This window comes from Phodopus roborovskii, unplaced genomic scaffold (genome assembly GCF_943737965.1).
Source record: "Phodopus roborovskii unplaced genomic scaffold, PHOROB, whole genome shotgun sequence".
NCBI lineage: Eukaryota > Metazoa > Chordata > Mammalia > Rodentia > Cricetidae > Phodopus > Phodopus roborovskii.
This window is the reverse complement of record NW_026126469.1, coordinates 1,120,632-1,145,975: the sequence shown is the minus strand read 5'-3', so window position 1 is coordinate 1,145,975 and position 25,344 is coordinate 1,120,632. Positions and strand designations below refer to the sequence as shown.

Genomic DNA, 25,344 nt, shown 5'->3' with positions numbered 1-25,344 from the left:
ATAGCTTTAAAAGAACCTTACTCAAGATGCTAACTAAAGTAATTTAAATTTACTTGGTAAACAAAGAATCTTACCCAAGGGCACAGCATATCGCTTCATCTCGATCTATTACAGAAAAAAAAAAAAAAAAAAAACATCATTATTTGAAAACCACAAGCCCCCAACTGTGAAAGATTTAGAGTAATATTAATACTACCTGAGGACAAATTGCTTTTAATGCAAAACCAAAAATCTCCCTTGAAGTCTGGGGATCTGAGAAAATAATAACAAAAGAAGGCTGTTAAAACATCGCACCACTATTTATATTCTTTATCAAAAACTTGCAAGTGACAGATTTTTCTTAAGACAGATTGATATTTCCAGTAGCTGCACAAATCTCCTATGATTTCAGAGTAACTTCTTAACATCATTTGACCAAGCCAGAATTGCAAGTTGTTGCAGCTTCTGGGGAAAGCCAAAAGAAAATCTGGATTAAGTAATGTATGAGCTCAGGATCTAGATCACCACCCATGTTGCATAATCTCTCAGAGCCTCACCTTGATCATGTGCAAAAGAGGCAGACTATGGCTTCTTTAAAGACTGGAAGATTAAAAGAAGTGACTTATTCAAAGCCAAATACACTTCCCTTCCCCCCAGTGCTCTCAGGCATTTATTCTACTCACAATACCTGCTGTGGTGGTTTGAATGAGAATGGCCCTTATAGGCTTATATGTCTGAATGTCTGGTCTTCATATTAGTGGAACCATTTGGGAAAAATTAGGAGATGTGGCCTTGTTGGAGGAGGTTTGTCATTGGGAGTGGGCTTTGAGATTTCAAAATCCCATGTCAAGCCCAGTGTCTCTTCTCGGCCTACTGCCTGAAATCATGATATAAAGCCCTCAGCTCCAATTCTATACCTGTCTTCTTTCTGCCATGATAAACTAACTGTCCAAAATTGCAAGCAAGACCACAATTAAATGCTTTCTTCTCTAAGAGTTACCTTGGTTTCCTTATAGCAATGGAACACTAACTAAGACACCTAACAAATGACGGAAATTACAAATGTGAATAAATATTACCTTGGACCCCCATAATTTAATGTCCTAAAGAATGCAAAATATGTATATAACCATAATATAAGAATCTTCTTCTAGGCAGGCTGACTATGTAACTGTTTCCAATCACATTTTTCATTGCAGCTGCACAGAAGACATGGTTTATTCCTGACTAGTTTCTTTGTCATGGTTTATTCCTGACTAGTTTCTTTGTCCTTCTAGCAGTGACTTGTATACCATTTGCTTTCATAGCAGGGACTTATGTATTAGAAGGCAGACATCATAGAAGCTTGAGGGAAAACAATGTCAGAGAGGCATCTATAAGTGAAAAAGATAGCATCATGTCCTAAAAGATTCTTAAAATACCAGCTTTGGAATACAAAACCAAGAAAATTTGACTTTATAGTCAAGAAAGGAATTATTAAGTGGGCAGTGGTGGCACAAGCCTTTAATCCCAGCACTCAAGAGGCAGAAGCAGGTGTATCTCTGGGTCCCAGGCCAGCCTAGTCTACAGCCAAGGCTACACAAAGAAACCCTGTCTCAAAAAAATAAAAAAAATAAAAAATAAAAAAGGGATGGAAGGAAGGAAGGCTGACATAATAGCTTCTGAACTGGGATTGAAAGAGATTATTTACCTAAAGTAAAGGCCATTTAGATACAAGTAACTGGAATATTGGGAATAAGAGTACACAGTGCAAGGAGAGAGATACAGGTAAGAGAAAAACGGGAGGATCAACTAATATAGAATGAATGGACAGTCATACAAAAATCTATTTCTTTATAAGCCAATGAGAAAAAAAAATGTAAAAGGAAACAAAAACAACTACAGTAAATTGGTTTTATGAACAAGAAAAACGAAGTAATTATAAATACAACCTGAAGTCATAAAAGCAATAGGTGCTCCCCAGTGTACAGGAAGGTCTGACCTTGGTCTTGTAGCCTCCTTTCACACACATACCCTCCCATCTCAGATGGATAACTTCCTATATACACGTCCTCATATCTATTTTAATGTGCATAATATTCATCATTTTAAAAATATGTAAAGTTGGGGCTGGAGAGATGGCTCAGTGATTAAGAGCACTGGTTGCTCTTCAGAGGACCCAGGTTCAATTCCCACACCTACATGGCAACTCACAATTGTCTATAATTTCAGTTACAGGGAATCTGACACTTTCACACCAATGCACATAAAAATTAATTAGATAAATTTTATGTATAACGATACAAGGTAGTAGGATTAAGTATTTTCACTGTGTTGTGTAACATCATGCTCTATCCCTAAAACGTTTTCATCCCCCACAACAGAGAGGCTATACCCACCGAAAACTAGCTCCACTCCAACCCTTCTCAGCTCTTGGAAACTCCTACTTCTTGTTGCTACACTTTCTTGTTTTTTGACTAGTTTATTTCACTTAGGATATCATACTATCTTGGTTATAGCATAAGTCAGAATTTGTCTTTATTTGTGAGACAAGGTCTCACTTCTAGAAAGAAAACCAAACAAAATCTGGCAATACCTTCTTCCATGGACTTAGTGAAGTTGCAGAGCAGAGAGGACAGCCCTTTTAGACAGCCAGCCAGAACAGGAAATTTAGGTTCTCTTACTGTTGATGTCATCTAAATGGAGGTTTTTTAGGAAGACATTATAAAATGAAAAAAAAAAATAATAATAATAATCAAGACTATGGAAGTATACTGTCATAAGGCATATTATACCTGGGTCTTAAGCTCTCCCAGAAAAGCCCGGAACAGATTTTCTGAATGATGTATCATTTCACTGGGATGAACTTCGCCTAATACTCCCAAGAGCTCATAGACTTTTTCTAAAACTGAAAAATAAATTCAGATAAATGAAACCCTAAAAATATATTTAAATAAGTAAAATTAACATAAACATATGAATAAGAATATAAATGGATGTTCAACTGAAAATGACCTGAGGGCCAGCCAGATAGATCAGTGAAGACAGGCACTTGCTGCCAAGCCTAACCCCTGAGTTCAAGGCCCTGAACCCACATGATGGAAGCAGAGAACTGACACCTCCAACTGTACTTTGACCTTCACACATGCACCTGCACATACACAAAACATTTTTTAAGTAATTTTATAGTAAAACACAATATAGCTAGGTTTTTCATGAAATTCTTTCCCAAGTTTTATCTAAATCTCCTCCTATATTTGATGTGCTTTCTGTTTCAAGGAATCCTTTTACTTGCTTCCATTATGTTATTCTTTCAGCAAATGACCTTTGTAGAGTAAATTAATGGTTAGTTAGTGTTTACTTTGTTAAAATATTTGAAAATAACATCTCACCTGTATCAGGTAGTTTTGTTTTTGATGCAAGTTCTCCATAGAACTTGTTAAATAATTCTCCAATCTTAAATTCATCCATAAATCTGGAACTTCTCAGTATCTTAAGTAACTAAAAGAGCACAAATTAGCATTTTCTAAAGAGAAAAATAAAGATACCATCTACTTCAACAAAGCTTCAGAATCCTGGCCTCCAACAGATTTGATCTTTAGTCTCTCAGGAATGACACCTACTCTAAAATCTAGGGACACAGGGCTTCAGTGATAGATCAGTAGGAAATCACAAGGTAAAGACAGTCTAAACTTAATTTTTACTTCCCCCGGATAATCATAACATGGCTAGAATCAGAGGCACACTTTTAAGATCACAGACTAACTAAGTCCAAAGTAATTCTAAACCAGAAAATGCAGAAGTGAGCTCCTCACAACTAAGGATGCAAGAGAAATGCATGTGAAACAGAAGGGAGTACCTTTTGAGCACTCCTAACAGCATTAGATTTGACCAAAGGCAACAAAAGTGACAAATGAGAGAGCAGTAATTTTCTCTTTATTTCCCTTACAATTTCAAATTCTTATTACTCAGAAAAATATGAGAACAAAACACCATTGTGCTACATGTCACATATATAACCACAACTCTATCCTCCCACCTAAACAAAACTCAAAATTTCCAGTTTTAAGTTACATACTTAGCATAAAAACATATTACTTAGGATATAAAATTACCTTAATCAGAAGGTCTAGAGCTGAAATTTTACACTTAGCAGTTCTATCTTTCATATAAACACTGGTACAAGTATTCTAGGATTCAAAAGGAAATATATCATTCAAAAGGAGACAAAAGTCACCAATATGACTTAAGAACTAAGACTTAAAAATAAATTAAATAAAAATTAAATAAAACAAGCTATATATCAGACTCTTGTAAACTGTGACACAAGCTGAAATGAGTAAAAGCCAACAAAATATAAATAAATAAAAGCCTAAGTTCTTTAAACCATAAGTTAAAATTGAAGCTGACATGAGTTTTGCTTTTTCTTTTTCCTTACCTTGATATCAAGAGAATAACACATGACCTTCTGGTCAATTTTCTCTAAGAAAACATACAAAAATTTTAGGGCTTCTTCTCTACAATCACGGAACTATAATATAAGAAATAAATAATACAGGTAAGAATAAGTCACTCCAACAAAGAGAAAGACAGAAGACACAAAATGAAATGAAAGTTGGGCACTCACTTCATCAATGCTAAGTGATTTCCGGACAAATACAAGCAAACCAAACTCTCTGGAAAATACTAAGGACACCTGCAGTGCTAGGGGGTAGAGGAGAAGGGAGAAAAATTAGAAGTTCCAAGAAGCATTTTATAAAAGACCCCTGAAAGCATTGCCTGGTTTTCAAGGTATTCTTGCAATCAATAAAAAACCAAATGAGGTTATTATTTTAAAACAATGAAAACAGAAAGTTATAGATGTTATTCCACAAAGATGTAGACAAAATAAAACTTTTTCCTGTGCCCACCAGACGCCCATACTCTTATCTAACTTCTAACTTCTGGAAAGCAACTTTACAAGGTAATATAGGTTACAAGGAATGAGGGTGCCAATTAGTGACCTTTAAATGGTTATATAATACTTCATCTGGTGGATCCAATGCAATCATATGAGGCCTTAAAGAGGAAGTCAGGCCAGCTTGAGCAAAGACCCTATCTACATACAAACAAAGGGAGAGCAAGAGGAAAAAGTCTGAGAGAGGCAGGCAGTGGTGCACGCCTTTGATCTCAGCACTTAGGAGGTTGGCAAATCTCAGTGAGTTCCAGGCCTGCCTGGTTTACAAACTGAGTTCCAACCAGGGCTGTTACACAGAGAAGCCCTGTCTGGAAAACCAAGTCAAAGAGAACACAGTAGAGCACAATAAAGAGGACCTCTCCACAGGAGAGATCCAGGTACCTCATGAGATGTGCTCAGCATGCTAGTTGCTGCTGCTTTGAAGGGGTCTACAAGTCAAGGGAAGTGGACTGTCATGGTGGGAGCTCCACCTCAACCCCTGGCATCCATATACCCAAAGAGTCTGGAATGTTCAGATCACTCCCATACAGTATTTAAACTGCCCCATAGAAAATGGGGGTTGGGGGATCACCCCGAAGTGTTTTACCCATTAAATGTAGGCTTTTTCTAATTTGGTTGGATTTGGGTTGCTGTGTCTGCAGAGAGACTATCAGGGTGCAGAAACTTCTTAGACACATGTAAAGCAAGAATCAACAGCAAAGAAAATGAAGAACTGAGTTGTCTCCTAGACCCTTCGGAAAGGAAGTCTGGCTGAGTACCCTGGATATAGCTTGGTGAGACCCATCCACCTTCTGATCATTTAATGTGAATTCTGTTATTTAAAATCAGTAGGCTTCTGAGCACAGAGCCCAGGCCTTGTAATCTCAGAGACCAGGCTTTGTAATCCTGGTACATGGGATTCGAGTACAAGAGGACCAGAACCAAAAAATGCATGTGATGGTTATTGCAGCAAAAAGAAACTCACAACCTATAACCTTTCAACATAGTGCATATTATAGTAAATTGCCTTAAGAACAATAAGGTCACTCCACAAAAATGAATTCTAACCCTGAAAAGAGAAAGCAATTAAATGTTAGTCTTTTATATTCTGTTTTCTCCATTATTACTAGGTCCTTGACAACAGTTACTATGCAGCATCTTATTCAAAGTTTTATTTACTTCAAAAACAAAACAAAAATAAAGTCTCACTATGCAGCGCCATCTGTCCTGGAACTAAAGAGATCTGCCTACCTCTGTCTAGGACTAAAGGCCCATAACTCTACATTCACTTCCTTACATTGGAATGCACTGAAATAAAAAGTTTTGCAGATCTGTGTTTAAGAGAGGAACACAAGTTTTTGCCCACAAAATGATCAATTTTGTTGTTTTGTTTTTGTGGTAGTACCAGGGACTGTACCCATGGCCTCATACTTACCAAGTAAATGCTCCATCATTGAGCTGCCAATATTAGCATGTCAACCACCTGTAACTCCAGCTCTAGGGCATTGAACGCCCTAATCTGCCATCTACAGGCACCTGCACATCAGGAGTACACATGCGCGCGCACACACACACACACACACACACACACACACACCACTAGAAATAATATTTTGGGGGGGGGGCATATTGCCCATGACTGTCTGGGCTAGCTCGAAAGAAAATAACTGAAACGAAATGCTGAAAAAAGGCATTCCCATAAAGAAAATGAAGTTATCAAGCAGGCATTGCTAAAAGTTAAACAGGCAATTGAGGTACCTCACATCTATAACTCCAGTTTGTGGCTCATTTTCCAGGCTAGCTTGGGCTACGTAGGAAGCCCCTAACTCAAAAAGAAAAGAACAGCATGAATTTCAGTAATCTTTGCAATTATTCGGAAAATATGGTGCAACTAATAAAATGTTTTGGAAACGTCCTACTGGGTTCAACTTTGAACAGAAAGGACTGCCAATTTGGGGGGTAATTTTCCACACCGGTTTTAAGAGATCTTTCTTCAGATGCTAGGAAAAGAGAGCAGTGTACACATCTAGATTCCAGACTTCACAAAGCAGTGCTACACCAAGGGAGAGAAACGCTGAGACCTGTGATAGGCAGGCTACCCTGGTACCGTACCCACCCAGCACTGCGGAGCTGGTGCTCAGCACGCATTCCTGCCCCAGGCCACGGATCAGCTGGTAACTGGCGCCCGCAGCGCTGCAGCGGTCCGCCGCCGACAGGAATTCCTGCAGCTGCAGTAGCCATCCGCGTACGCCGGCTCCTGCGTCCTCCATTACGCCAGCACCCGCCTAGCGCATGCGTAACAAGTCCCCACCGGAACGCTCCTTTATACTCCGGGTGGAGGAGGTGAACACACGCACAGACCTAACTGGTATGGAGCGCCTAACTTGTGCACCTCGGAAATCAAGGGTACAGAAACCTGTCAGTCTAAGAGAGGTACCACTAGAGCGTTGCACGTGTTTGAGACGCATCAGATGTAAACGTGCCTCAAGCAGGACACTGACCAGCCCGCCGCGGGTTTCCCACCAAAGCGAGGCCCCGCTGCAGGCTAGCCCATCGAAAGCGAGGGGGGACGCACGGTGAGAACGCTGCTGTAGAACACGTCCGCCTAGAACTCCCCTGCCTGTTTGTAGTAGCGCCTTCCGGAGGCGGGGCTACGCGTCCCTGCCCTTGTGATTGGCGAGCACCTCTTCTAAGGCCACGCCCTCCACACGCCAGAGCGCGCGCAGTGGCGCCTTCCGGAGGCGTGGCTACGCGCCTTTGCCTCTGTGATTGGTCGGGCGCCGCTGGGCGCTATGACGACAGAGCGATTGGCGGGAATCGGCTCCGCGTTCGGGCCAAGGACGCTCTGCTAGGCGTGCGCTAATCTCCAGACCCTACTCTGGTGTACGCTTTTCCAGCTAACCCGGAGTCGAGTGTTGGAACGACTCAGAGCCAGCTTGTCCTTGTGGCGTAGGTACAACAGCATCATGTCGTCCCCGGCGTCTACCCCGAGCCGCCGCAGCAGCCGACGCGGACGAGTCACTCCTACCCAGTCGCGTGAGTTCCCTCTTCCCCTTTCCGCCCGCGTCTCTGCCCGCAGAATCGCGGAATGTTCAGAGGCCTCTGAGCCTGCTGCGTGGTTGACAGGTCTGGGCATATAGTGGCCTCTGTTCACTCAGATCCAAATGACTGGACTGGGCGCTCAACCCCGGGCTGTCTGGCCTGGTTAGTTCAATTGGTTAAAAATGCCCAGGCCTTTCTCTCTGTTCTAGTTTATTTTTATTTTTTTAATAGTAAGACTACCTGAGAGGCACTAAGCATGAGCGTTGATACTCTTTTTTGTTTTGTATGATGGAAGTAAGAAGTGAGGAAAGCAGGTCGTCTCCCAATCGAAGACGTAGAGGCGAAGATTCTTCCACCGGAGAGCTGCCGCCAATGCCCACCTCACCAGGAGTGGACCTGCAGAGCCCAGCTGCACAGAATGCCTTGTTTTCCAGCCCACCTCAGATGCATTCTTCAGGTGCGTTTCTGCACGTGTGGGTTATACTGTTGTTGGCTTGATATGTTGCCTAAGCATTCTGTGTAAGCTGATAGTCTCTTCACGGCAAACAGTTGGGGAATGAAGCAGAATTGCAACAGGCTAAGACCTAGTGAGCAAAGAAAGCAGACTTTATAGTAGAGCTGCATTTCAGCCATGGAAGATTGCAATAGAATTCTGTCTAGTTTGTCAGGCAGCATGCTCAGTCAGGAGTTTGGTGTGCTACAGGGATTTCTTTCGTCATAAATAAGATGAATGTGTTGTTTTTATAGCTATTCCTTTGGACTTTGATGTTAGTTCACCATTGACATATGGCACTCCCAGCTCTCGAGTAGAAGGAACCCCAAGAAGTGGGGTGAGAGGCACACCAGTGAGGCAGAGACCAGACCTGGGGTCAGCACGAAAGGGTATGCAAGTGGATCTGCAGTCTGATGGAGTGAGTACAGAGAAGCTCTCTGATGGTGACATCTTTGGAGCGTAAAATAGGTAATTCCATTAACATATTTTTGTCATGTCTTTCTCTGTAGACAGCAGCAGAAGACATAGCAGCAAGTGAACAGTCTCTAGGCCAAAAACTTGTGATTTGGGGAACAGATGTGAATGTGGCAACATGCAAAGAAAATTTTCAGGTAAGCTTATGTATACTAAACTCATTCCTGAGACTTTGGGAGACATTGTTGGTAATCTGTATGTAGGTAGCCATGATAGCAGGTTCTTTGTGGCTTAGAATTTATTACTCAAAAATACTTTATGCCCTGCAGAACATGGTGATAAACTTTTTTTTTTTTTTTTTTAAGATTTTAGTGTTTTGAGTGGGTTTCTCTGTATAGCCCTAGCTGTCCTGGAATTCATTCTGTAGACCAGTCTGGCCTTGAACTCAAGAGATCTTCCTGCCTCTGCCTCTCTGCTAGAATTAGAGGCATGTACTACCAGCTGAGTGGTAAACACTTAAAATCTTTGTATTCGGGCAGAGGACTGCTGGAAGTTCAAGGCTTATTTTTGAGGGGAGGGACCATGCTAGGCACAGCTTTTATGTGGCGGTTACAGGCCAGTTTTCAGGGGCGGTTCTTTCTACCTTGTGGGTTTAGAGATAGAAATCAGGTCATCAGGCTCCTAGGCAAACATACTTAATTACTGAGCCATCTTGCTGGTTTCATGTTCTGCATTTTAATAATAATTACATGTTCCTAAGTACATTAAGCTTATTTTTTTTTCTCCACATCAAGAGATTCCTTCAGTGTTTTACTGATCCTCTAGCCAAAGAAGATGAAAATGTTGGCATAGATATTACTCAACCTTTGTACATGCAACGACTTGGAGAGGTAATCAAATACAAATTACAAGTGGAAGTTTTGTATTTTGAAGTAATAACAGTAAAATTTGACTTGTTCATATATTTTACAGATTAATATTATAGGGGAGCCATTTTTAAATGTGAACTGTGAACACATAAAAGCATTTGGCAAAAATTTGTATAAACAACTCATCTCCTACCCACAGGTAAGAATTGACTTTGAACTTCATGATTACAGTAAATATATACAAGGAATGTACCTAGTAAGCAGAATACTATTTAGGTAAAAAGGATGCTCCTAAAGGTTGAATATTTCTTAAGAAAGCCATCTTTTACTGTATTTAAAATGAGGATTTTTTTTTTCTAAACTAATTGGTAGTATTTCTTAAAAACAATGAATCTTCCCAGTGATTTGTTGGATTTCATGAAGTAAATTATCTCTTTCCAGGGAGTGATAATTGGAAGCTGTTGAGGCAAGGTAGTTTCCTGGGTAGCTTTTTGCTGGAGTTACAGGAGCTTATGAGCCACCTACCTGATGTGGGTGCTATGACTTGAACTTGAGTTCTGGCAGAACAAGTGCTGTCAACTCCTGAGTTATCTCTTCAGCCCCTACAATTTTACATTTGTATTTACAGGAGGTTATACCAACCTTTGACATGGCTGTCAATGAGATCTTCTTTGAACGTTATCCTGACTCCATATTAGAACATCAGATTCAAGTAAGACCTTTTAATGCATTGAAGACAAAGAGTATGAGAAACCTGAATCCAGAAGGTAATATATTTAGTAGTAGAAAATGTCATATGTAGAAAGAAAGATCAAGGGTTGTGTAGTGGGTAGTGATAGCATTAAATTAAAAGTTGAAAAGGTTTATTCTTTATACTTTTGTGAACTAATTGTGTAGTTTCCTAACTTAGCTAAAATGTCTGATATAAAAGAAATAGCAATTCTCTACTGTAAAGTGAATTTATTCAAATACAGTAAATCTTTAGTTAAGTAGGTATGTACTTTCTTAGTTACTGAAGGCTATCAAGGTGACATCAGGATCCTAATCTGGTGTAAACAGGACAGAATGATGCTTTCTCCATGTGTGAAGATTGGAATATAGTGGGGGTTGGGGAGGAGTCCTAGCAAGGTTTCTCTGTAACAGCTCTGACTGTCCTAGAACTCTGCCTCCCAAGTGCTGGGATTAAAGGCGCTCACCACCACTTCCCAGTGTGATTGTTTTTTAAAATTAATAAAAAAATCTTTGCAGATAAATGTACTAAGATTATAAAGTATCTTCCATAACAGAATAATATAGAAATTAATATGAGCAGGATTTTTTTCTGTATTTGTTTTTATTTTTAGTTTTTCAAGACAGGGTTGTTCTGTGTGGCCCTGGCTGTCCTGGAACTCACTTTATACACCAGGCTAGCCTGACTCCTAAGTGCAGGGATTAAAGAAAGGCATACACCACCACCACTTGGCTTTTTTGGTATTTATTAAAGAACCGTAATTTTCTGTTATAAAATCAGTTCCTTACCTTTCTGGTGAGATGTTGAAAACCCTAAGAGGTCTAAGAACTCATAGGTGAGGCCTAGGATATAAGTTAGTGATAGATCACGTAATCCTATAAAAAAGAAAAGAAAAGGCACAGAATGTAAAATAAACTTGTTTTATAGATAGTGGTGACTGTTGAGAAGCAAAGTACTTTTTTTTTTCGTTGATACTGACTACAAAAATAGATGTGGTATATATTGGTGACATCTTTAACTATGTCCTGCTTCATTCTGTAGGTGACAGAGAGGGAGGCGCAGGTTATCCCCAAGGTTATATGTACTTTGGTCATGTTGTCTTCATCATGAGTCCAGGCTATTCCTGCGTATTGTATGTTTATTTGTTGTAGCTCATGCTGTGCAGGCCAGAGGAAATGTAGGGTTTTTGATTTATTTGTTTAATGTGTATACATTGTTCTTTCTAGATGCCAGAAGAGGGCACCAAATCTCATGTTGGGTGGTTGTGAGCCACCATGTGGTTTCTGGGAATTGAATTCAGGACCTCTGAAAGAGCAGCAAGTGCTCTTAACCTCTGAGCCATCTCTCCAGGGTTCCCCTCTACCCCCCAGGGGTGGGGAGTATCATTTCTTTTGAGCCATTTTGTTGTTAACAAAAGGATTTTCCACTGAGCTCAGCAAGAAGGCTAGGCTAGCTGGCTGGCCAACAAGTCCTAAAGATCCTACTGTTTTCTCCCTGGTACTAAAATTACAAGTACATCCCCAACCCCAACATTTCCAGTCTCAATTTTTGAACTGAGATTCAGATCTTCCAGGTGGCTTTTTTAAGTAAGATGAGAGACTGGGGTACAAAATACATCTACACATCAAATTTTTCTCCTGATAGGCAGGACACCTGAGAAAGAAAGGGCCAGATGTTGTGGCCCAGCAAGATGGTTCATTGGGTAAAGATGCCAACCCTGACCATTAGAGTTAGATGCCTAGGATGTACACAGTAGGAAAAAGAACTTACTTTCATAAATTGTCTTCTGATTTCCACACTTGCACCATGACAGGCATGTCTTGATAGACATAGTGGCAGACCCAGGCCTGGGTGAGCTGAGGGAAGTGGCTGGTGGACAACAATCTCTTTCCCTTTACAGACATTGATCAGCTCATCACCATCAGTGGCATGGTCATCAGGACATCACAACTGATTCCTGAGATGCAGGAGGCCTTCTTCCAATGCCAAGTGTGTGCCCATACCACCCGAGTGGAAATGGATCGAGGCCGCATTGCTGAGCCCTGCACTTGTGCACATTGCCACACCACCCATGGCATGGCACTGATTCACAACCGATCCCTGTTCTCTGATAAGCAGATGGTATGTGGCCACTCTGTATCCAGAATGAGGTTCCCCAATACACAGCTGCCTATGTTCTCCCACTATCTAAATCTTCAGCTAAATTTAATTTGTCAGTCTACCCTCAACCAAGAATTCATCTTTCGTTTGATAGTGTTGGTTTTGATAGTGACTAGAATTTGGAGCACATTGAGGTTTCAGTGTTGGTTTGCTTATGTCTGAGCTGTAAAAGGGGCTGTAATTCTTTTTGGCCTTTGTTTTCCGTGGTACTTTTTTTGTTTCTGAAGTTCTCTTTATACTATTCTTCCTTCAGATCAAACTTCAAGAGTCTCCTGAAGACATGCCTGCTGGGCAGACACCTCACACTGTTGTTCTTTTTGCCCACAATGATCTTGTAGACAAGGTTCAACCAGGGGACAGAGTGAATGTCACAGGTAAGAATGTAGGTTTGTAACAAGAAGGAAATTGGTGCTGTGGTTACCACTGTTTGACCTTTAAGTTCACAGGTACAGATTTCAGAACTCAATGTGCAGGTGGGCCTTGCTATGTAAATATCTCAGAACTTTGTGTGTTTCTTAAATAGGTAATGTTGATGCCGTGAGAGCAGTTTCAGGGTATAGTTAGTATTGATTGGATTCGTCTACCAGTAGCTCGGGGACAGAGCACCAACATGGGATTCATGAATGCTTTTCTACTTATTTCCTACATGTACAGCTAACATTATTCATGGAGTAGAGCAGGGCAGTCCATATGGAAAAGCTGTTGCTGACTTGTTGGTTGTTGCAGTTCATTGCCACACTAATTTGGGCTTGTAGATTCTGAATACTGCCTCTTGCAAAAAGTGCTCTATCTTCAATGCCATATGGGTGTGGCAGAACCAGTTTTGTGCCACCCCACCCATTCACCCCCAATTGCCTTAATACCTTTAGTAAGGTATCTAATTCAATGGGTTGGTTTCCTCAATTGTATCTTCAGTGCTCTATCACAGTTGGTACCTGGAGGAACAAAACTGGACCATTGCAGACTTCATTAATACCACCTAGTCTACATGACTGTGGGTGATATGTAATCTGGTTTACATTTTTTAAATGTTATTGTAAATGTTGGTTTTGTTTTTTAATCTTGTATCAGAGGACAACTTGTAGGAGCCAGTTCTCTTCCACATGGGGTCTGAAGATTGAACTCAGGCCATCAGGCTTGTGGCAAGTGCCTTTATCTGTGGAGCACCTCACTAGCTTTGTAAACTGGTTTTCTTTTATGTTTTAAATGAGAGACCAACAGGTAATGATGCTCAGGTAGATGTGGCCCCCAGGTGCTATTCATTGCCTTACTCACCACTGAGACTGGAGGGAGAAATAGAAAGGTAAAGTTGTGTCAACTGTATATGTTCTTAGGCATATATCGAGCAGTACCTATTCGAGTCAATCCAAGAGTGAACAATGTGAAATCTGTCTATAAAACCCATATTGATGTCATTCATTATCGGAAAACTGATGCAAAACGCCTGCATGGCCTTGATGAAGAAGCAGAACAGAAACTTTTTTCAGAGAAACGTGTAAAACTGCTTAAGGACCTTTCCAGGAAACCAGACATTTATGAACGACTTGCTTCAGCCTTGGCTCCCAGCATTTACGAACATGAAGATATAAAGAAGGTAATGGAGGTTTAACAATTCTGATAGTCCATTTGTTCAAAATAAGAACTGTTTGCTCTGTGACAAAGTAAGTACTGACCTCTGCCTCAGTCCTTAGTTAAGTTTTATTGTTTTGTTGTGTATATTCATCTCTGCTGTCCACATTCATGTCCCTAAACCTAAGAGATTATGTGGGTTCAGAACAAATGAATGCTGGTCAAGTCCTAGAGTGTTGTCTACTTAAAGTTTAAATTGGTTAGGAATAATTTAGAGTGAGCAAAGCACTCTCAGGTGATTGTGGTCATACCTTCAGCTTACAAAATAGAAAAGTACCTCTAAAACATAAACATAAGTTAAATCTATTACTCTACAAAATGAATGTTTGGGTGTGTTTATACATTTTTTCAGGGAATCTTGCTTCAGCTCTTTGGTGGAACAAGGAAGGATTTCAGTCACACTGGAAGGGGTAAATTCCGTGCTGAGATCAATATCCTTCTGTGTGGTGACCCTGGTACCAGCAAGTCCCAGCTGCTTCAGTATGTGTACAACCTGGTTCCTAGAGGCCAGTACACATCTGGAAAGGGCTCCAGTGCAGTTGGCCTCACAGCCTATGTGATGAAAGATCCTGAGACTAGGCAGCTAGTCCTACAGACAGGTGCCCTTGTCTTGAGTGACAATGGCATCTGTTGCATTGATGAGTTTGACAAAATGAATGAAAGTACAAGATCTGTACTGCATGAAGTCATGGAACAACAGACTCTGTCCATTGCAAAGGTGAGTGGTGGTGTGTAGGTGTGATACCTGCTCTTGAGAAAGTGATCAGTACTTCTCAACATGTGTCAGCTAAACTTCTAGATGGAAGCCTCTTATATTAATTAGCTTTTATGCACTAGTATATAGTGCTTATAAGCTCAAATTTATGTTGAAGTTACTACCAATACTAAACTCTTTTCTGATTTGAAAGATGTGTGGCTGCAGAGGTTTGTAGAATTGACCCAGGAATAAGAGCAGTGGGTGTTTGACACGTGTGGCTCACAACCATTAAGTTCCAAGGGATCCAGTGCCCTTTTCTGACCTCCAAGGTTACCAAGCATACATGTAATGCACATGCATTCAGGCAAAACACCAGTACATAAAATAAAATTTAATTAAAAAGAAATGTAGTTGCAGGATGCATATATCCAAGCTCAGTCCTAGGAATGAATCAAAGGACAGAGTGCCATCTGTGTGCTAAAATCAGTGAATCTCTTGGAAATCAGAAACAGCAAAGCAAATGAGGATTAGCCAGAGGCCAGATGAAGATGGTTTTCTTCATTGTGGGAGTCTCTAACTTCACTGCTTCCTCTGATAGGCTGGAATAATCTGTCAGCTTAATGCCCGAACGTCTGTCCTGGCAGCAGCAAATCCTATTGAGTCTCAGTGGAATCCTAAAAAAACAACCATTGAAAATATCCAACTACCGCATACATTGTTGTCAAGGTACTAAAACATTTCTCTATGATGACTGCTGCTTTTGGCTTACTCATAATTTTCAGCAGGAGGATTGAAAAGAAAATAGAGTCAATAACTGCTAACATTCTGCATTAACATTAAACAGTGATTAAGACTTGGTTGATCAGGGCTCTTGGCAAGGTTTTTGTTTTGTTTTTTTTTTGGTTTTTCGAGACAGAGTTTCTCTGTATTGCTTTGGAGCTTATCTTCAAACTAGCTCTGCAGAACAGGCTGGCCTTGAACTCAAAGAGATCTGTCTGTCTCTGCCTCCCAAGTGCTGGGATTAAAGGCATGTATCACCAACGCTCAGTTCTTGGGAGAGTTTATATGTTTAGTTATTTTACTAAATTTGTTTCTGGTGGTGCTAGGGATTTAATGAAAGGTCTCATATATATATTAGGCAAGTGCTCTATCACTGAAGTACACTACTTGTGAAACAGTTATTCTCAAAACAGTTGAATGTACTGGTACTCAAAGACTTTGCTCTTACCTCTCCTTAGTCATATATACAGTACAGCTGAGTGACTTAAACATCTTTAAGTTCTATGTATAGGTATGTTGGTATCTCAGTGTTTTTCCTCTGTCTTGTCAGGTTTGATCTTATTTTCCTCATGCTGGACCCTCAGGATGAGGCATATGACCGGCGTCTTGCTCATCACCTGGTTTCACTGTACTACCAAAGTGAGGAGCAAGTAGAGGAGGAGTTCCTGGACATGGCAGTGCTGAAGGACTACATAGCATATGCACATAGTACCATCATGCCCCGGCTAAGTGAGGAGGCCAGCCAGGCTCTCATTGAGGTAACCAGGCCTAAGGAAACAGTTTACAACTCTGAATGAGTTAGCTGTTTCTCTTAACTTTGTTTTTAAAAAGTGAAATCAATTGTAATTTAGGTTCACATATACATAGAAGATGGGCAGGAGTGTGCTAAACTTGTTTGGGCTAAGTGTTGTCATGTAATAGGTGCTTTGGTAGGTTTACATCCTAGCTGGGTTCCAGAAGGCTCAATGAGGGATACAGATGATATGATATGTGATTTTTCATTTGTATCATGAAATAAATGAAACTACATGCAAAATGAATTAATTCTCTTTGGAACATTATATCCTAAGTCATCTTTTACACACCTTGTAAAGTGGGTCTCATGGGCAGTTTGCCAAGCCTTTTCTATTCTGTTCTTTTTTCTTTTCTTAGTTTTTCGAGACAGGGTTTTTCTGTGAAAGAGTCCTGGCTGGCCTGGAACTCACAGAAATCCCAAGTGCTGGGATTAAAGGCATGTACCACCACTGCTGAGCTGCCAAGCCTTTTCTTACACTGTTCCTTTGGTGGTTATGGCTGTGTATGTGTGTATCTGTCTCTCTGTGTGTGTCTATTTGGTGCTGGGGATTATACCCATGGGTGTCTAGGCATACATTCTTCTAAATTACACTACCAATCTTTTGATGTCTCTTCTTCATGTGTGCCTATACAAATGTTTCCAAAAGTTTTCCTCTTGAATATTTCTGATTATCTCCATATATGGATATAACAATCCTCTGTTTCTGTGTTTCTGTTTGTGTGTGTAAGGCTTCAACCAACTCCCCACAGTCTAAATCCAATTTGCAATTCCCTAAAGTAACTATGCTGCAGGCAGACAAGCCATCAGTTATTTAACAGAACCCTAAGCATTCAGGGTCATCTATGAAAGTTGAGGTTCTTGTCAGCAGTGGCTTCATTTTGTTGTTTCTACCTTCTCTAGGCTTATGTGAACATGAGGAAGATTGGTAGTAGCCGGGGAATGGTTTCTGCTTACCCCCGTCAGCTAGAGTCATTAATTCGATTAGCTGAAGCCCATGCAAAAGTAAGATTTTCAGACAAAGTTGAAGCAATTGATGTGGAAGAGGCAAAACGCCTTCACCGGGAGGCTCTAAAACAGTCTGCAACTGACCCTCGCACTGGCATTGTGGATATATCTATTCTTACTACAGGTTTGTCACTTGCTTTGAACAAAAAGATCTAAAGTTGAAAGATATTCTGACTCCTCTGGTGCCTTGAAACCTATTAAAATCCATTTCAAGGGAAAGTGAGGCATGCACACTTGCTCTCCTCCAGTCATGCAGAAGACTCAGACAAAAAGGTCACTTGGGCTCAGAAATACTGGGCAAACTGAGGCAACACATAGTACGGCCCAGTCTCAAAAAGAATTTGATATCCTAAGTATGATTGTCCTTGCTATACAGCTTATATCAGCTTTCAGTTGCAAGTAGCTATTGATGTGTAAAGTAATTAAAATAACAAAAACTATGTTCTTGAATACACTCTGGCATTTAGCTGTTTTCCTACCTTGGCAGTACTACTGAAGAAATGTATGTGGGAATCTAACGTTTCACTTCCTTATGACAGAAATATTTCCATTTGATTTCTTTTTGAAATAGGGATGAGCGCCACTTCTCGTAAAAGAAAAGAAGAATTAGCAGAAGCATTGAGGAAACTTATTTTATCTAAGGGCAAAACACCAGCTTTAAAATACCAACAACTTTTTGAGGATATTCGGGGACAGTCTGACACAGTAAGTGTTTATATATAATGTGTAAGTAAGAATAAAATTTCCTCTTCCATAAACACATCAAGAAATACATAACTAAAATTTTAGTATACTTGTTCAGAGTTTATATTTGTTTTAGGTATGAAATATTTTTATGGATTTTTGCAATTAATTAAAGATGGATTGTTAGAGCTGGACGGTTTTGATATACGCCTTTAATGCCAGCACTCGAGAGGCAGAGGCAGGCGGATCTCTGTATGTTTGTGGCCAGCCTGGTCTACAAGACAGCCTCCAAAGCAACAGAGAAACCATGTCTCAAAAAAACAAAACAAACAAGATGGATTGTTAGTGAAAAATACTTTGTGGGTTGAAGTGAAGATATGCTTGGTTTGGTTTTGCTGTTTTGTTTTTATAATACTTCTTTACTTACCATTGTCTGCATTGCATGGTGAAGACAGAGCTTAGAGAGGACAGTGGGCACCTGGTCCTTGAAATGTTTGCCATCCCTGATTTACAGCATAAATGTACAAGTGGGGTTGGTGAAATGGCTCAGTGGGTAAAGGAGGTGGTTGCCACTAAGACTGATTATCTAAATACTATTCCTGGGACTCATGTCATAGAAGGAGAGAACTGATTTTGTCAAGGTTGTCCTTTGACCTCCATGTCGGGAGTAGTCTTTGCAGGACTGCAATCGGAGCCAGCCGAACAGCCCCAAGTCCGTCCCTGACTTGGGGAGTGTGGATGAGGGAAAGGCTAGCTATAGATGATAAAGAGAGGCAGAATAAAGGTCAGGAGGGCAGATCAGTCAATACTGAAATGCCACAAGTTTATTTTTCGACACTCTTATATACCATAACCAAAAAGGGTTACATACATACAGTATCGTGTATGAAACAGATTTTTCTTCCTTGTTGTAAGGGTTCAGTAACCACACCTTAGCTCTAAACTTCTTGTTCCCTAGCCTTGAGGTTAGGAGTAGCCATACCTCAGATCCAACTTCTCCTTTCCTTAACCTTGACAGTCAAGAGTAGCCACACCTTAGATTCAGGTCTGTTGTTATTTAGACTGAGATGGCTGAAACATCCTTCTGTAGCTACACATTTGACCATTAGGTCTTGTGACTTGCTGACAGCTTTGAACTCTGTCCTTGTGCCAAGATGGAGTGCAGCCATCTTTATGGTCACCCACACCTCCACTTATACACCAACCCACACACACAGGAACACAAAATAAATATGATGTATATAAAATGTAATTTAGCAAGATGAATTGTCTACAACCACAAAAAGAAAAAGACTGAGTAGTAAGTAGTTTAACATATGTATGTATAACAAGACGGACTCAACGTGTGACATTTTGTTTCTAGGCAATTACCAAAGATATGTTTGAAGAAGCCCTGCGAGCGTTGGCTGATGATGACTTCTTAACAGTGACTGGCAAAACTGTCCGCTTGCTCTGAGCCATCAGTTGCTGCTATTTTTTTTTTTTTTTTTTTTTTTTTTTTTTGATGCAAATAGCCTGAAAGGCAGTATTCTGCCACATAAAAATTTTTCTATCCTGTATTGTATGTTTTAGTAAATATATGTTTTCACTTTTTTTGTTTTTCCTTTTTTAATAGTAGAGATTACTGTCTTGATGTGCCACTTTAATTTTTAGGCACCAATTTGTACACAGAATCTAAGACCAATTTTAGAGAAGGTTTTTTAATATGAGGCTTTGCTTTTGTTGTGTTGCAGTGCTGGAGGTAAAGTTCAGACTGCCATGCCTGCTATATATGCAAGCTATGTCCCCAGTGTGTGGAGAATTTTGTGGTTGGAGGTAACAGATGGCCAGGATACAACCTTTGTTGTGATGTGATGATGGGTTAGATTCCAAATTGGCTTCTACTTTTTCTTAATAATGTTAAACTTTCCTAAATAAATGATAGAAAAAGTAATACTTGGTTGTTAAACATTATTTCTCATTAAGAACAGAACTTTGCTAAATACTATATTCTTGAGTCAGTGGTGCTTTTATAAGTTATAAAACAAGATAAAATGAATTTAATCTATTTCTTTAGATCCTTGTGATAATTATTCTCAAAACAATTGTAGCTTTATATTTCTATGTAAGTATTATTACAATAAATCTCCAAACCATTTGAATTATGTGAGTTAGATGTTTTTAATATATCTTAATAAACACTACTGTTGAGAACTGATTTCAGATTACATTAAAGAGTTCTCACTGGTGTAGTGTTCATAGATCTAAAAATGAATTATTTATCTCCAGTTTGGTGGTGTCGGTAAGCCAACTAGCATTGTCATTTTCAAACCTTCCAGTGGTTGCCTACTTGTTAAAATAGGAACTCTTTTTACAATTAAAGGAGTACAGCATCTAACTTCTAACTGCGTCTGGGATCCCATGACTAGTTCATGACATTTTCAGTTGAAAATGAGAAAGGAAAGACATCCCTCATTGAAATCTTCTAGCTAAAAGTTTGAACACAGCAGATAAGATCAAAACTCCTATAACAACTGCCTGCATAAGTCAGACTTTGGAGACATCAGAGCATGTTGAAACAGCTTTATTTTAAAACTACTTGCATTTGTGAATTACATCCTTTAAAAACTGTAATTACTTAACATTTAAAAGAGCTACTGTTCTTGCAGAGGACTGGAGTTTAGTTCCAAGCACCTGGAGCTGTAATTCCAGCTAAGGCAATCTTGACTTCTGTCCTCTATGAACATCTACACACACAAACACGCACGGAGTTGGGTGAGGGGAGAACAGATAAATATTGAATGAACTACCCATGTAGCAATGGTTTTATCTAATGGTGTCTTATAATGCAAGCATTCTGCTCCAAGACATTCCTTTTTCCCAGCTCCTCTTGGAGCACATGTGATACAGGATTGTAACTTTCATAATGCCCCTTTCAGAATTCAGCCTTCCTAGGAATTTTAGCACAAAAAGTATGCTGTGATGGCTATTGGTTGTCAGCTTCACTGCAACTATAATTAACTAAAACCCAAAAAACTGGGAACACTTGTGAGGGATCTTTTTCTTAATTAAATAATTTGAAATGGGAAGACTGTTTTGAGACAGGGTTTCCCTGGGTAGCCTTGGCAATCCTGGAACTCCGTAGACCAGGCTGGCCTCACACAGAGATCTACCTGAGATTAAAGGCATGTGCCACCATGTCCAGCCAGGAAGACTGTCTTAATTAGGGATACTATTGCTGTGGTGGAACACCATGTCCAAAAACAACTTTGGGAGGAAAAGGTTTATTTCACAGCTCCATATAGCAGTCCATCATCAAAAGTAGTGAGGACAGGAACCTGGATGCAGGAAACTAATGCAGTGGCTGTGAAGGGGTGCTGCTTATGATTTGCTTCCCATGAAGGACATGCTGGCATGCTCAGCCTGCATTTTGTTTTGTTTTGTTTTCAAGACAGTTTTTGTGTGTAGCCCTAACTATCCTGGAATTCACTCTGGAGACAAGGCTGACCTCAAAACTCATGAGTTTCACCTGCCTCTGCCTATCGAGTGCTGGAATTAAAGCAATGCATCACCATCTACTGACTCAGCCTGCTTATAGAAGCCAGCCCAGGGGTGTCCCCAGTCCATCCTGAGGCCACATCAGTCACTAAGAAAATGCCCAAGCTGGGCAGTGGTGGTGTATACATTTAATCAGTTGAAATTCCTTCCTCTCTGATGACTCAACCTTGTATCAAGTTGCCATAAAACTAACCAGTACTGAAGACCCACTTCTAATCTGGAACTTTGAGGTGATAAAATATACCTTTAATCCAGATCTTTTGAGGTAAGAAGAGCCTGCTTTAAACTGGACCACACAGCCACATAGTGGTGGCACAGGCCTTTGATTCCAACACTTGGGAGACAGGGGCAGGTGGATTTCAGTGAGTTCTAGGCCAGCCTAGTCTACAAAGTGAGTTCCAGGACTGTTACACAGAGAAACCCTGTCTCAGAAAACAAAAACAAAACTGGGCCACACCTACTGGCAACCAATATAAAGGACATGGGAAAAGGAACCTTTTGCTCTTTGCCAGCTTGCTCTTGTTGGCAAGTCCATTCCTCCATTGGCATTAGAGCCTACTTCTTCAAGATATACTGAAGGTGCCATGGGTCCCTTGCTTCAAGTGTGGTATTACTGAAGAACAACTATACCGAAGAACAGCTGAGACATCAGCTTCATGGACTGAGCAACTACTGGATTCTTGGGTTTTCCATTCATAGCCTGTCATTGTTGGACCAGCTGAACCACAGCCTGTAAATATACAAATATACATAAGTAACATCTAAAAAGGTCTCATGTAAACATTAGCACATGCCATTTGTACCCCCTTCAAACCACTGAGCAAGTATAGACTGTACTGCTCACAGAAATAATTCACAGTCCATTCCCATTAACAGTATTTAATGAATTTTAGCAAAAAATATATTTACAAAGTGTTTTACTACAGTTTCAGAGGTTCAGTTCATTATCATCATGGCAGGGAGCATGACCATGTACAGGCAGACAGACATGGTGCTGGGGGAATACCTGAAGAGTCCTACATCTTGCAGGCATCAGGATATCGACCAAAACACTGGGCAGTATCCTGAGCACAGGAAACCTCAAAACTCACTACCCCCCCATCCCAGTGGCACACTTTCTCCAACAAAGCCATGCCCACTCCAACAAAACCACACCTCCTAATAGTGCCACTCCCCATGAGGTTACAGGGCCAATTATATTCAAACTACCAGAGTTATTGGCTATCTGGGGTTTCTGGGTCCAGGTTTCTTTGGAGCAGGGCCTGTGTAAGGTGTTGGAGGAACTGAGAAGGAATTTCAGATTTGTCCTGAACTATTCTAGGATATTTTGAAAGTTAATTAGTTTAAAGTGTATCAGGCCAGAAAGGAGACAAGTAATGAAACAATCTCTGGCCCAGCAATGTCTTTTAGTTCCAGTTAAAATCTATGTCAGGGACTGCGGCTCCACTCCAGGTGGGTTTGATCTGTTTGGTGTATCTGATCTGTATGTTGATGTGCTTTCTTCAAGACATGTCTGTGTTCCTCGGGGAGCAGGTTATTAGAACAGGTCATATCGAGGTCATAGAAAGTGAGATAGATCATAGGACTGGCTTAGGTGTTGGAATTGTTTAATGAGGGCGATGGAGACTGAGTAGAGGAACTGAGATACTTTTCAACCTGGGCATAATAGGGGAAAGGAACATGGATGTGAATAGGATCTCTATCCCTGCTACTATCCTAAGGGGTAGGACTGGGGCAGGGGCTGAAGGCAGTTTATCACAGGAGAGAGTGTGGGAAGAGCTGAAGGGAAGGGGCTGGCATCAGATTCTGAGTGAGAGCCATATTGAGAGGCAGAGGTGGAGAAAGCAGAGGCAGGAATTTGAAGGTGCAGAGGTGAAGTTTAAGCAGATGGAGGAGAGCTGAGAGTGACTGACATGGGAGAGTGAAGAGAATGCAGGAGGAGAATGAGGACACAGAGGAGGGTCATCTGCAGGATCAAAGAACTGGCTTTCTAATGGGAGATGTCATTCTGTATATATGTTTCTCTTATTGGTTAATGAATAAAGACCTGTTGGCCAATAGGAAAGCAAGATAGGCAGGACTATGAGACAAGGAGGATTCTGGGAAATGTAGTAAAGAGAAGTCAAGATGTAGGACATGACAAGTAAGGTCCAGACCCTTTCTCCGGTAAGATAAGACCACATGGAAACACTTAGATGGATGGAAATGAAATAATATTTAATACAGAGCTAGCCAATAAGAAACTCTAGCCCTTGGCCAACAGCTTTATAACTATAGAGTCTTTGTGTGTTATTTTGGGACTGATGAGGCACTGGGACTAGGTTGGTGAGAAACTGCTAATAGCTTTCAGTTTCAGGAGCAGAAGAATTGGGAGGTGAGGTGGAGGATATAAGGTGAAGAGGAAGTGGAAAGGTTAACAAGAGGCACATAAAGAAGGTTTGGAGCAAAAGAACAGAGGAAGCAGAGAGATAAAGAGCCTCTTTCCACTTTCTTGTCCACACACAAAAGTTGTAAAGATCCCACATAATGTTAGTATCAAGGGAGCAGTTAGGTGGCCATTTTGACTGGTTGTCTAGCAAGTATTGAGACCAAAATTGAGTACTGAAATGAAAAGCTTATGATATCTAAGGTCTGGAGTGAGTTGTAGTTTTTTGAGGTTTTAGAGAAGACATCCCAAAGGTGAATCAGCGGTGGCTGGTGAGCCAAGAGCATCCCCTGGGCTTCTAGCAGCTCTGGGAGGGAGAGCTTATCACTCAAGTTCTGTCATCAAGAGGAGTCTGGGGAGAAATTTGTGACCTGTCAACAGGATTTTCAGACTTTTAGGAACAGAAACAGAATTCCATCAGAGCAGCCACCAAAAGTGAAAGGAAAACTGCCAGCCAAGCCAAACAATGGAATTTGCCTAAAAGCTGTCCAAGCAAGTCCACCATAACCAATGAAGGTTGTGATGGGGTGCAGCCTCCCCATTCCCACAGGACAGAGCAGGAATGCTGAACACTCGACAGCTATCACTTGTTGATGGAGGGACTATTTAGGAAGTGAGGGGGATTAACAATCAGCTGGTGTTGGATGAGGAGATGGGGAGTCAGGAGGACTGGAAAGTGTGGGAAAAGGTTGAGGAGCATTACTGGCCAATCTGAGTCATGGAGCCAAAGTTGGTAAATTCTGACTAAGTAATTCAAAACAATGAATAGTGTGATTGTTGGACTTTGATACTTTGATAATTGGATGTCAGTGAGAGGTCTCAGGAGTGAGTTAGGCATAGCAAAGTGGCCAAACAAGGGAATAGACCTTGGTGGCTACCTTTAGGAATCTAATCCAATGGTTTAACAGGGGAGAAGAAATGGGAAAGGGCAGGGGAGAAGAGAGGGGAAAGTCCCATGTTTGCCATGCTCAGGCCTACTAGAGCCCTTCACAGACACTGGAATGTTGCAGGCCCAGAAGCTAATTAGTTACCTTACCCCTGGGACAGCCATTCTTTACCCTCCTCTGTGTTGTAACCAATATCCTGTGACTAACAGATTAAAAACCTGGTAGAATTTATTAATTTAGCAGACCATTAGCATCTACCAACCCAAGAGCTAAAAAATGGCATTAAAGAAGATCTTGGGTCC

At 40.7% G+C, this 25,344-nt stretch overlaps 2 protein-coding genes across 2 annotated transcripts in view; one reads left to right on the top strand and one right to left on the bottom strand.

Moving 5' to 3' along the window:
• Positions 1–7,188, bottom strand: part of Prkdc (protein kinase, DNA-activated, catalytic subunit) — a 204,977-nt gene extending 197,789 nt beyond the window's left edge. Inside the window, 9 exon segments of the mRNA XM_051190977.1 lie at positions 75–105; positions 197–252; positions 2,555–2,654; positions 2,754–2,866; positions 3,351–3,459; positions 4,074–4,148; positions 4,397–4,489; positions 4,586–4,662; positions 7,011–7,188. Of these exon segments, the coding sequence (XP_051046934.1) occupies positions 75–105; positions 197–252; positions 2,555–2,654; positions 2,754–2,866; positions 3,351–3,459; positions 4,074–4,148; positions 4,397–4,489; positions 4,586–4,662; positions 7,011–7,188 (832 nt within the window).
• A 609-nt stretch (positions 7,189–7,797) lies between these two features.
• On the top strand, positions 7,798–19,675 carry Mcm4 (minichromosome maintenance complex component 4). Its single transcript, XM_051190976.1, has 16 exons — positions 7,798–7,930; positions 8,232–8,393; positions 8,684–8,847; positions 8,939–9,040; positions 9,638–9,733; positions 9,816–9,911; positions 10,341–10,479; positions 12,343–12,563; positions 12,856–12,976; positions 13,937–14,196; positions 14,584–14,949; positions 15,527–15,654; positions 16,259–16,466; positions 17,405–17,633; positions 18,081–18,214; positions 19,557–19,675. The coding sequence occupies exons 1-16, from the start codon at positions 7,861–7,863 to the stop codon at positions 19,647–19,649; spliced, it is 2,589 nt and encodes an 862-aa protein (XP_051046933.1). The 5' UTR covers positions 7,798–7,860; the 3' UTR covers positions 19,650–19,675.
• The last annotated feature ends 5,669 nt before the right edge of the window (positions 19,676–25,344 follow it).